This window comes from Rhea pennata, chromosome 2, assembly GCF_028389875.1.
Source record: "Rhea pennata isolate bPtePen1 chromosome 2, bPtePen1.pri, whole genome shotgun sequence".
Lineage (NCBI taxonomy): Eukaryota > Metazoa > Chordata > Aves > Rheiformes > Rheidae > Rhea > Rhea pennata.
In genome coordinates this window covers 213,274-226,382 of record NC_084664.1, presented here as the reverse complement: position 1 = coordinate 226,382, position 13,109 = coordinate 213,274, and the positions used below count along the sequence as shown (strand labels likewise).

General features: G+C 50.0%; 1 protein-coding gene across 1 annotated transcript; it reads right to left on the bottom strand.

Moving 5' to 3' along the window:
• Positions 1 to 11,131: 11,131 nt before the first annotated feature.
• Positions 11,132 to 12,253, bottom strand: LOC134137615 (late histone H2B.L4). Its single transcript, XM_062570830.1, has 2 exons — positions 12,134 to 12,253; positions 11,132 to 11,402 (listed from the first exon to the last, which is right to left on the bottom strand). The coding sequence occupies exons 1-2, from the start codon at positions 12,251 to 12,253 to the stop codon at positions 11,166 to 11,168; spliced, it is 357 nt and encodes a 118-aa protein (XP_062426814.1). The 3' UTR covers positions 11,132 to 11,165.
• Positions 12,254 to 13,109: the final 856 nt, after the last annotated feature.

The window sequence follows — 13,109 nt, the reverse complement described above, 5'->3', positions numbered from 1 at the left end:
CTCCTTTCCCCTGGGTCATGCCATTTTCTCTGCTGGACAGGACGGTCATATTAGAAATTGTTCTGATGACTTGCCTGGCTTCTCTCCTGGGCTGCACCAACTATTCGATGGAACAGATAAATTGTGTCACTCATTAACATCATTATCCTGCAACAAAAAGCAGATGAATCTTTGACTACTTCCTTCCTTTTCTGTGTATTGTTCAGCTCCAGGTCATACTGCTGCTCCAAAGGGCAAGATTCATCCTGATTCCCTCAAAGAGCTGCAAAGATGGGGTAGCTGGGCTTCACCAGATGGACCTTGAGGTCTCCATCTTTGAAAGGTCTTGGAGAACTGGAGAGGTGCCTGAGGATGGGAAGAAAGCCAACGTCACTCCAGTCTTCAAGAAGGGCAAGAAGGAAGACCCAGGAAACTACAGGCCAGTCAGCCTCATCTCCATCCCTGGAAAGGTGATGGAACAGCTCATCCTGGATGTCATCTCCAGGCATATGGAGGAGAAGAATGTGATCAGGAGTAGGCAGAATGGATTCACCAAGGGGAACTCATGCTTAACCAATCTGATAGCCTTCTAAGACGGAATGACTGGCTGGGTAGATGAGGGGAGAGCAGTGGACGTTGTGTACCTTGACCTCAGCAAGCCTTTCGACACTTTTCCCTGTAACATCCTCCTAGAGAAGCTCAGGAAGTGTGGGTTAGATGAGTGGACAGAGATGGTGGATTGAGAACTGGCTGAAAGGCAGAGCTCAGAGGGTCGTCATCAGTGGTGCGAAGTCTAACTGGAGGCTTGTAGCTAGTGGAGTTCCACAGGGCTCAGTACTGGGTCCCATCCTGTTCAACTTCTTTATCAACGACCTGGAAGAAGGGACAGAGTGCCTCCTCAGCAAGTCTGCTGATGATACCAAGCTGGGAGGAGTGGCTGATATACCAGAGGACTGTGCTGCCATTCAGAGAGACCTGGACAGGCTGAAGAACTGGGCAGAGAGGAAGCTCCTGAGGTTCAAAAAGGTCAAGTGCAGAGTCCTGCACCTAGGGAAAAATAACCCTAGGCACCAGTACAAGCTGGAGGCTGACCTGCTCGTTAGCAGCTCTGCAGAGAAGGACCTGGGAGTGCAAGTGGATGACAAGTTGACCATGAGCCAGCAGTGTGCCCTTGTGGCCAAGAAGGCCAACGGTGTCCTGGGGTGCATTAGGCAGGGTGTTGCCAGCAGGTTGAGGGGGGTGATCCTGCTCCTCTCCTCAGCCCTGGGGAGGCCTCATCTCAAGTACTGCGTCCAGTTCTGGGCACCCCAGGAGAAGGGAGACATGGAGCTACTGAAAAGAGAGTCCAGTGTAGGGCTATGAAGATGATCAGAGGGCTGGAGCATCTGCCCTCTGAGGAACGGCTGCAAAAGCTGGGCCTGTTTAGCCTGGAGAAGAGAAGAGGGGATATTATCAATGTGTATAAGCACCTGAAGGGAGGGTGTCAAGGGGATGGGGCCAGACTCTTTTCAGTAGTGCCATGCAATATAACAAGAGGCAACAGGCACAAACTGAAACACAGGAAGTTCCACCTGAATATTAGGAAGAACTTCTTTCCTGTGAGAGTGTCGGAGCACTGGAACAGGTTGCCCAGAGAGGTTGTGGAGTCTCCTTCTCTGGAGATACTCAAAACCCACCTGGATACAACCCTGTCTAACATGCTCTAGGTGACCCTGCTAGAGCAGGGGTTTTGGACTAGATGATCTTCAGAGGTCCCTTCCAGTCTCAACCATTCTGTGACCCTTCCAGCTCCTTTTTGCTCTCACTCCTACCCAAAGCCTTCCCTGTATCCACACCACCTCCTTCAGGAGAGCATCTCAGCACATCTCTTATCACCTCATTCATCGTGACAAGCTCTTGCCCCTTGTGTTTCAGCCCACTACCACCATCAGGGAAAAACTGCAGCCTTCCCAGCAGCAGAGTCCATCCTGTTCCTTACAGCACCTTTGAGCCACCCCTCTGGTAGGGTGGCTGCACAAGCAGCTGACACACAAACATGTGACAGACTGACTTGGATCAGCTGAACCAAGATGCACATGAAGAATAAAGCTTGGCATACAGGGCAGCCAGGTGCCCTCTCCTAACTCCCCACAGTGGGGCATCAGACAACACTCAGGGTCTCAGTAATGGAAATCAAGCATCCAGTATATGCGCTAGTCTAAATGCCTGCATTTGGGATTTTCCCTCTATCCACACTGGAATGTGCTAGTGAGCAAGGAACTGGCATCCCACAGAGGCTGTGAGACCTATTCCCTCTAACTTGAGACCATCCCACCATGCATTTGTTTACAGCGCCCTAGAAATTCAGAATAAGCCACCTCTAGGGGAAATGCTCATTCCACATCCTGAGACTATTTGTCACCTCAATTCCAGAGAGGCCCCAAATTTGATATCTCGCCCTTCCTCTTCTACTATAACAGCCTCTGCCCCTACTGCAGCTTTGCTTCTGCCCTTGTACCTGCTCAGAAGTCTATCCTGAGAAGAGGATTCTACTAGAGCCACTTTTGTCCTCATCAGAAAAGTCAGAGAAGCAGCCAGTGAGGTTACTGTGCAGGGGACAGGGATGTCAGAACACAGCTTGTCCTTGGGTACAGCTGCAGAGCCCTGGGCTTGGCAGGGGGGGAGGACTCACCTTCATCCCACTAACTTTGGTCACAAGATGGCACCATGCAACATCAGAGCCAGGACCTTGGCTAGAAGCAGCTGAGTATGATCAAGAGGGAGAGGACAATGAGAGAAGAGTAAACGTTGCTCACATCTCAAGGACCCCAACAGTACAAGGACAAGGTGATACAGGGAGCCTTGTAATACAGTGTAGGATTTTGATGTTTTACTGGTTAGAAGGACAGCTATAGGGTTTCCACATGGCGGTCAGGGAGGAATGGGGATGCAGGGATAGCAGCAGGGCCACCCCATTCAGCCACTCACCAGTACTCTGTGAACCACTGCTGAAGCTGCTGCTCCATCTGCTCCCTTACGCCTAGCCCCTCCAGCTCATGCAGCTTCTCATGGACATTCACCAGCGCCTGCTGGTACTCAGCTTCATAGTCATCCTGGGTACAGATGCTGCAACTCTTTCCCCATCTGTGCCCATAGCACAGCAGCTGAGAGGCCCAGGACTTTGGGGTCTGAAGCCTGCAAGAACACAAGTGCAAGGGCTTATCAGAAAGTAGCTACCGCTCTGTATTGAGCAGAGCACAGATGAAGGACAGGACACAATAGAGAGAGCCCCATCAGCAAGCATGGTCCCCAGTCCCCCATTTCCAAGTTCAGCACCCGTCTGCCCTGGGCATGCTCCTCACTTCTTTTGCTGTAGATGACATCAGGCCTGCCTTATCAAGTATGTTTCTCTATAGTGTTAAGCAGAAACAGCCATGGCAGGGGAGAGACATTGGAACTATCAGAAAGAGGTTGTATGAGGAGCGAGCAGCGTGCATGTAAACGAGTCTGTAACGAGTTTGTAATATGCATGTGTGGCGCGCCCTGCGCAGCGTCATCACAATGGCACAGGCACTTTCCCGCCTCATTGCCTCCCAAATGGATTTTAAATATCATTCCGAGGACACAATTATTTAAAACGCTGAACTAAACACTCGCTAATGGGAAAACGGCGTGAGGCCTGCAGCAGCCATTCCTCATGAGGCCAGTCTGCCCACATCATCCTCTTCTCCAGCCCCGCACCCTGCATGGGGTCACACGGAAGTGTCCTCCTCCTTCCCCCCCCCCCAACTCAGAGACCACATAGGGTACCACCAGGCATCTCTCCTGAGCCCATCCCAGTATACATTGTTTATGAGAACACCCTTTCCCTCCCCTCCCATTTCTGTTCTCAGGCCACAGAGAAGATCTCTGCCCTGTCCCAAACTTCACAGCCTCAGAGGCATGGAGGTGCAGGCTCATAGCAAGTTACTGGAGTGCTGAAGAGTCCCTGACTGCAGCTATGCATGCAAACATCAGGAATCACTTTACCAGGTAGCTGGACATCTTTGGCAGGAGGTAATACAGAGCAGGGACATGCCATTAGAATAAGGATGCTTTCTGACACTCGTTGTCATCTGGCTCTGGACATTAGGATATCAAATAAGACTCATTTTTTCACATAATTTCTCGTGAATATTGCTCTCTTCCCACTCCACAACACTAAGCAGGGGAGAGGAGAGAGGTAACATCATCACTGGCTACACTGAGGACTCCAAAGTGAACAGAGCCTGAAAAGAAAGAACAAACAAGAAAAACTACTTGTGATGATCCTTGCAGGGTAGAACATAGATGGCAAATAGCTCCAAGGACACCAAAAACCCTCAGTCTCATTACAGTGCAAAGAGCATCAGGGACACCAAATGCTCAGACACAAAGTTGTTTGTTCATGGGGAAGCATATGAGACATTCGAGCATCATTCAACTGACATTCTTTGGACAGGGATTCCAGGCCACTGTGAGTTATGGAGTCACCAGTAGTTAGGGAGAGCAGCAACTGGAAAAGGGAAGGGACAAAGACTAGCATTGTCCCCATACCCCACCTCCAGCAGCTGAGCACAGAGAGGACAATAGTCATTCTATCCTTTGCTACAGGCACTGGAACCTTGGCTGCACTTCATCAGAAGTTCATATTTTAATGACTTTGGCATCACCAGAGCTATCCATCACCAGCTCATTTTCCTCTGAGTGCTGAACCACTCCTGCCGGTGCTGTTTGGAACAGTATCTAATGATGCACCAGAGCAGCCACCTGGCAGCACAGCTACAAAGAGACTCAACAATGTGGGAAGAGATGCACACAGGTCTGCATACTGGTACAAGCCTCCACTGCCTAAACATGGTCTCCCATCCCATGAAACAAAAAGGAGCAGAGACACTTCAGTCATTGTTGTCTTGCAGAAAGGAAAGTGAGGAATACAGATATTACTGACATTTTCATAAACACTTCACTTGATTCAGTTTGCCACACTATAGTGTTCTTTCTCCGGGTTTGAAGAGCAGACCAGTGCAAAAGTGGCTGTTGCTAATCCATGAACATGTATAGCTTCATAAGAACAAAGCAGGTGGACACAGATGTGGGGCCAGGGACATGGAACACAACAACACTGCAGTGTTACAGTTTTAAAAACTCACTGGCACACTTGCAAGGCCACGGGCAGACTTGGTAAAAGACAGATCACCACAGACAGAGGCCATCCCAAGATACTTTGGAAGAGTACCTGCATGGGGTCCAAGTTCTGTTTTGCTTTTTACTGTTACCCAAGTGCCCCTGTGTCAGTCTCACAGTGGCCAATTTCCTGCAAGTCCTTGTTGGGTAGCACAGCCCACCCCCTGCTTCCCAAGAAAATGCACTGAGCTTGACTTCACCTGATCCACTAATGCATTGTGGCACAAACAGGCAATCTGAGCCACAGGCCCAGTCTGGAATAAGCTGAGCTGTGGAGTTGTCCTCACAGAAAGCTCCCATCAGGGTTAAGCATGTGAAGTGGTCCCTCAGGAGAGGGGGGCCATCTGTGACATCAAGGGCAAGTTTATCAGGATAGCCCCATGTAGATATACTGTGGGAAATGAGTGTCACGATCCCTGTGTAATGATGGGTGGCCCTGCCCCCACATGAAAAATGCAGAAAAACAACGTGGGCAGGATCCATGCAGAATTCACTATCCCAGGAAAGACTTTCTGCCTCTTCAGCTCAGTGCATCTCCAACGCAGGCTGTCCTTCCAGATCTGCAAGGAAACAGAGGGATGCAAAAGGGATATGGAGCCAATTACCAACTCAGTGCTTCTTAGCCTTGGGGGCAGGGGGTACATGAAGCAGTAACAGGATCTTCAGACTCCAGTACTGCACAATCAAGTACTTGCACCACTAAAGCCTGACTCCCTTGGGGTTCACCCAATGTGAGATGTTCTTCCAGACACTCCCAGAAGACAGCCACTCCCCTCTCACAGTATGCCAGCATCTTACCAGCACAGGGGGACAGTTACAACAGCTGAGGGAGCGAGAGTGCCATAGCGCAAAGTTACTTGGTCCTCCAATAGTCTGCTTAGAGCTGGGCAGCACCAGGTTCTCCTCCATGCATCAAAATACATTTGACATCAGATAGTCAGAGAGAACCACCTCCAGGGCAGAGGCAGAACTGCAGTTCCCAACTGTTCTTGAACACTCATCACACAAAAAAGCACAAGTGCACGTCTTGGGCTTAGGGAAGTTGGAGCGCTTGGGTGGAGGAACGCATGGACACACTGCTCTGACCTAGGGAACAATAATTTGGGTAGGCAAATGAACTGCCAACATTCTGGAAGCAGATCACAGCATGCTCACAGCCCAGCTCCTTGGCCCAACTCTCTCAGGTCTGCTTTTGATGCTGCTCATTACACCAGATCTCCCTGTGAACTTGGCTCACAGGCAGCCCTGACACACCTGCTCTCCCACCTGCCCACCTTTTCCTGCAGTATAACTGGCTTTAAGGGCTAGAGGGAAAGAAAAAAGGAGTACAGCCCTGACAGGTGAGGTGCTGCTCTGACACCTGTGCTCAGGACCAGTTCTAACTTGCAGGCAAGACACTAGAAAGAAAAGAGCACTCTAATGTTGTCATGCGGTCAAAAGGAAACAAAGCACTCTGTACACCCTCTTCGTTCTCATCTACCCCCACCCCACCCCCAAAGCAGCCCCACATTGTAGCAACAGGGTTGGAAGAAAGGGTCACAATGTGCCATCCCAGTTCTACTGCCTCCTGTACCCTTTCTAAGAGCTTCACATGTCTTGTCCAGCATACACCACTGAGCCAGACCAACACCCTGTTCATTCAGAGGCAGGCATCTGTCACAGCTCTATAGGTTTTTGAGACTCACCATCACCTCACAAGCACTGAAAGGTCCAGGATTCTTCCATATGGAACTGGCTAGTATTCAAACATCACTTCCTCCAAGCTCAAGAGCGGTGCATCCCTATGAGTAAGAAGTGCAGCAGAAGGGGCAGGAGACCTGCATGGGTGAGCAAGGAGCTCCTGGCCAAATTCAGACAGAAGAAGAAAATACACAGAATGTGGAAGAGGGGACAGGCTATTTGGGAGAATTACAGGAATGCAGTCAGAGTATGTAGAGATGCTGCGAGGAAGGCTAAGGCCCAGCTGGAATTGAGTCTGGCAAGGGATGTCAAGGACAAGAGGAAGGGCTTCTTCAAATACATCAGCAGCAAGAGGAGGACTAGGAAAATGTGGGCCCACTACTGAATGGGGCAGGGGCCCTGGTGACAAGGGATGCAGAGAGGGCAGAATTACCAAATGCCTTCTTTGCTTCAGTCTCCACTGCTAAGGGCAGCCCCCAGGAATCCCACAGCCTGGACGTGACGGAGAAAGTCCAGAGAAGGGAAGACTTTCCTTTGGTTGAGGAGGAAAGGATTAGAGACCTTCTGGGCAGGCTAGACATCCACAAATCCATGGGCCTGGATGGGATGCACCCACGGGTAACTGAGGGAGCTGGCAGATGTTGTTGCCAGGCCCCTCTCCATCATCTTTGAAAGGTCCTGGAGAACTGGAGAGGTGCAAGAGTACTGGAAGAAAGCCAATGTCACTCCAGTCTTCAAGAAGGGCAAGAAGGAGGACCCAGGAAACTAAAGGCCAGTCAGCCTCATCTCCATCCCTGGAAAGGTGATGGAACAGCTCATCCTGGATGTCATCTCCAGGCATATGGAGGAGAAGAATGTGATCAGGAGTAGGCAGAATGGATTCACCAAGGGGAACTCATGCTTAACCAATCTGATAGCCTTCTAAGACGGAATGACTGGCTGGGTAGATGAGGGGAGAGCAGTGGGAGAGCAAAGGAGCAAGGCCTTTGACACTGTCTCCCATAACATCCTCCTAGAGAAGCTCAGGAAGTGTGGGTTAGATGAGTGGACAGAGATGGTGGATTGAGAACTGGCTGAAAGGCAGAGCTCAGAGGGTCATCATCAGTGGCATGCAGTCCAGGTGGAGGGCTGTGGCTAGTGGCATCCCCCAGGGCTCAGTACTGGGTCCCATCCCATTCAACTTCTTCATCAGTGACCTGGATGAGGGGACAGAGTGCCTCCTCAGCAAGTATGCTGATGATACCAAGCTGGGAGGAGTGGCTGATAACCTGAGGGCTGTGCTGCCATTCAGAGAGACCTGGACAGGCTGAAGAACTGGGCAGAGAGGAACCTCCTGAGGTTCAACAGGGTCAAGTGCAGGGTCCTGCACCTAGGGAAAAATAACCCTAGGCGCTAGTACAAGCTGGGGGCTGACCTGCTGGGAAGCAGCTCTGCAGAGAAGGACCTGGGAGTGCAAGTGGATGACAGATTGACCATGAGCCAGCAATGTGCCCTTGTGGCCAAGAAGGCCAACAATATCCTGGGCTGCATTAGGCAGCGTGTTGCCAGCAGGTCGAGGGGGGTGATCCTGCTCCTCTCCTCAGCCCTGGGGAGGCCTCATCTCAAGTACTGCATCCAGTTATGGGCACCCCAGGAGAAGGGAGACATGGAGCTACTGGAGAGAGTCCAGTGTAGGGCTATGAAGATGATCAGAGGGCTGGAGCATCTGCCCTCTGAGGAATGGCTGCAAGAGCTGGGCCTCTTCAGCCTGGGGAAGATGATGACTGAGGGGGGATCTTATCAATGTGCACAAGTACCTGAAGGGAGAGAGTCAAGGAGACAGGGACAAACTCTTTGCCTCTTGTCTTGTCATATGGGACAACTGAAATAGGTAGAAACTGAACCACAGGCAGTTCCCCCTCAGGTTCAGGCAGACTTTCTTCACTGTGAGAATGACAGAGCACTGGAACAGGTTGCCCAGAGAGGTTGTGGAGTCTCCTTCTCTGGAGGTCTTCAAGGCCCACCTGGACGCAACCCTGTCTAACATGCTCTAGGTGACCCTGCTTGAGCAGGAAGGCTGGACTAGATGATCTCCAGCAGTCCCTTCCAACCTTACTAGTTCTATGATTCTATATACTGTCACATGAGTTTACCACAGCTCTGGTTTAATTGAGCACATTGAATATCAACTCCTGCAGTACTCCATAAGAAAGAAAACCTCCGCTGATGATCTTTTTAACCACTTGCTGAGAACTAGGTAGCTCAGAAATATCATCCTATTGGGTGCCATATAAATGCTATTACAGAACTGAAGTGCACCTTTTTAATTTTTAAGAAGAACATATCTATGACATTGTATCACAAGCTTTATTGGTAATAAGATCTATTCTCCGCAAACTCTTTAATTAAACTAGTTATGTCCCAACTCTTTAATTTCTTGTAAGTCTTAGAACAATTTTCACATTATTTTGCCCAGGATTAATACTAGGCTAACTGACCTACATTCAGCTATGCTATTCTCCTTTTCCAAGGTGGAACACAATTCTTTCCTAGTTTTACTTAAAGTTGTCTGCTACATCAATATTTGTTAATAAATGCCAGTGGGCTAAAGAGTACCACTTTTTTTGAAAGTCAGTTAAAAGTTACCTGGGCATACTGACCTTCAAGTGATTCATCTAACTGCTATTTAATAGCACTCTGATCTATAAATGGATCAGGAATTACCTTTGTTAAAAAAAAAATGTCAAATAATAAAAAAGTTCATTGTAAACAGCTGATATTTCTGTATTTACTACTTGCTGTATATCATTCCAGGGTTTTCTGTTGTTTTTCTTCCTTGTATTGAATATAATCTTCTTCATATCCTATCATTATCCGTGCTTTTAACTTTTGATGCTGACAGCCAGCAAGGATTTTCCACATGCCATGTAAGTTACTATTTTGTTCCACCACCCTCCAATACTCCAAGTGTTGCTTTCTCTGAACCAAGGTTGATTTTCAGTTCAAAATATTCCTTTTAAACAATCCCAATTCTATAAACACATGATAAGTTTTCAGAAAATTTAAAGGTTAAGTTTTTCTCCTCCTTGGCACTAATTTCACAGGAAGCTTTACTTACTATTTTCCTCCTTTGAGGTGTCAAGTCATTAATGTAACAGTTCTCCATTTGCTCATCATTCTTATCACTAGGTCAAGACCTCAAAGAGCCACCAACTTCCAAGTCCAGTGACTGGTTCATTCTTACCCTTTGTAAGGGGGCGAAACTATAGATAGCTCATATGAGCTAGAAAAACTCTGTACTAGAGAACTTTGCAGTATATTCAGGCACCACAGCAATGTTGTGTCTTTGTATTAAGCTTCCAGCTTGCATCCCCCAAACCAAGGTTCCCCTGTAACTTCCAGGCCTTACAAGGCAGCATGTGGAAGGTAGTTCTCTGATAAACTATGACATACTTGTGCTCAACCCTCCTTTTGCATTTAGTGGTTAAAACAGATCTAATACACACTTAGGTGTACTAAGCTCTAGTCTAAGTTCTTGAAGTGGCTAGCGGCATGCCAAAGGCAAAACATGCTTTTTCTTTCTGAACACCTTTGTCCTTCCTGCGCAAGTAAGGACTAGTGATTTTCACGTTTATCCCTTGGGAAATACCCAGCAGGTACCCTGAAGGAGCAGCATATTAGATTTCCCCTCACTGCTGTGTATCCCCGCTTCCTACCCAGACCCATCCCAGCAGGAACATACCACCAGTGAAGGGCGGGGGGGGGGGGACACCCAAAAACACTTTTTTTTCCTGCCCTTCCCATTGTGCCTGCAGAAGCGGTTGCACCTAGGACATCCCCTCCGGCCAGGGCCCGCCTCTCCCACTCCACAGACTGGCGTTGCCAGCGACACAGGGTTACGGCAGTGAAACATCATCCCGGCCCCGGCTCGGCCCTGGCCCCCGTGCCCCGGCCGCTCCCTCCGGCCACGAGCGGGCCGGGCCGCTCGCAGGGCCCGGCGCGGAGCCTCCCACCCGCGGCGGCTCGTTACCCCTCGCCACCGGGACCCGGCGCGAGCAGCCCGGCCCGGCCCGCGGCGGAGACCCTTTCCCTTCCTCGCCGCCCCCGCCAGGCCCCCAGCGGGCCCCTCTCCCATCCCTCCCCGCGCCGGGCCTCACCGGCGGCCATAGCTGCCAGGCGGCCGCGTCGCCTCAGCAGCCGCGCGCTCCCTATTGGCCGCGCCGGTCCCCGGGGCGACGGCGAACGCTCCCCGCCTCGCGGGCCGCGGCGACCTCCCGCCCCGGCGGCGCCATGACAGAGCAGGCAGCAGGCGGCGCAGTGCAGCTTTATTGCGCCCGGGGCCATCACTTGCTGCTGGTGTACTTGGTGACAGCCTTGGTGCCCTCGGAGACAGCATGCTTGGCCAGCTCGCCCGGCAGCAGGAGTCGCACAGCCGTCTGCACCTCACGGCTGGTGATGGTGGAACGGTGGTTGTAGAGAGCCAGGCGGGAGGCCTCTGAAGCCAGACGCTCAAAGATGTCATTGACAAAGGAGTTCATGATGCTCATGGCTTTGGAGGAGATGCCAGTATCAGGGTGCACCTACCAGACAGAATCAAGCACCATCTCACATACCCATCATCCCAGGGCAGCAAGGCCTGCTGTCCTCCCCCAAAACATGAGCCTCCTTCCCATCAGCAGGGCAGCATCACCTTGAAGGGACCCAAGAGCTGCCTGGAGTCTTGAGCCACCTGCCACTTGCATTGGACTGGAGAGGCCCCCACAGTACCACCATGCCTTTAAGATTGCCCAAGCAGGAGCCTCTGCAGAGCCCCTTAGAGGAAGCCAGCTGCAAAGGGTGAAAATGCCCTCCTGCTTTAAGGCCAATACTGATGGCTGAGGCCTAGAGAGTTCACAGCCACCTCCATAAGCTCTTTTCTCATCTCCACAACATAAATTGCAGTCTCAACCTCCAGAAATAGGAATTACTTAATACTTAGCTTGTTGGGCCAAAAGCAACTACTGCTGCCCTACTGATTTCCATTCAGTTATTTCTTGAAGGCTGTTCCATGACCAGGAGTAGCTTCACCCACTCCAGAGGGCCCTAGATCAACTTCTTCCTCCTCACCCCAAGAGGTGTTGTTTCCTCCCACTCTCTTTCTTCTCCCTTTCTCTAGAGGCTCAGCTAGGGCTCCTATCTACCCAATCACTCTCTTTTTCATCTCACTAGAGTGAGATATGGAAGTTTTCCTCCCTTCCTATTTGTAGTGCTGATGTGCAAAAGCAACTTTACACTTGAAACAATTCTTAGCTATAGAGAAGCATTTACTTACCTGCTTCAGTACTTTATAGATGTAAACTGAATAGGTTTCCTTTCTCTTAGGCTTCCTTTTAGACTTCTTGTCTCCAGAGATGGGAGCATGACCATGCTTCTTCCCAGCCTCTGCACTCATCCTAACCTCTATCAGAGCCAACTCTAACAGAGCAATTACTGGCTGACATAGGGCTAGTTATATAGCAAAGGCAGCAGGTCCCTCAACGGCCACAGGTGCAACCCCTAAGAAGCAGGAGGGATACACATCTGTAACTCTAATGCTTCCGCTTTGCACTAAGTGATGGGCCAGCTGGCCTAGGGAGGAGCTTCCAAGTAACTAATTTAATGAGACTTTCAGACATGACGAACAGTTGCAGGATAATAGGTAAAGACAGGGGCAAGGGAGGTAGTGTCTCAGTCACATGGGTCAGGAGTGCCAGAGAGGAGCTTTTTCCAGGGCAGGTCCATCTAAGGTTTTAGTGAAAGTAGGGTTGCTGCTTTGGTAGAAGGGTGGAAACCGGAGTACTGGAGATGTTGCTTCCAGATTCAAACGGATGGGACCTCTTCTGTACTACAGAACAGGTAGTGCACTTGGTGGATGTCAGTAACTAGAGTGACCATTAGCATTTGAATGAAAGCAGTATAAACACCTCAACAGGCAGTATTCCTCCCATTCACTCAGCTAGCCTGGGCTTAGGAGTCTAGCCTACTTCACACAACAGGGCCCCTTTCAAAGAAAGGACAGAAGAGAGGCACCAGGAAAGAGAGGCTGGCACACTGAGTACATATCTGACCTGTCTTGGAGACCAGTGATCACATTAGTGATGGTAATAGTGATGCAGAAAGTAAGCTAAGCTAGAGAAAGAGAGAGAAAAAAAAAGTGAAGCAACATAGTGGAGAAGTAAACAAAATAGTTTTCTATGCTTTGCTCTAGATACAAGAGCAAAGGAAGCCTTTCTCTCAGTAGGCACCACAACAGACACTTCATGAAAGGG

Coding starts and splice junctions, on each gene's coding strand:
- LOC134137615 (XM_062570830.1), bottom strand. CDS start 12,253: ATGAGTGCAGAGGCTGGGAAGAAGCATGGTCATGCTCCCATCTCTGGA. Junction 11,403..12,133: donor TCTATAAAGTACTGAAGCAG/GTAAGTAAATGC, acceptor TCTGTCTGGTAG/GTGCACCCTGATACTGGCAT.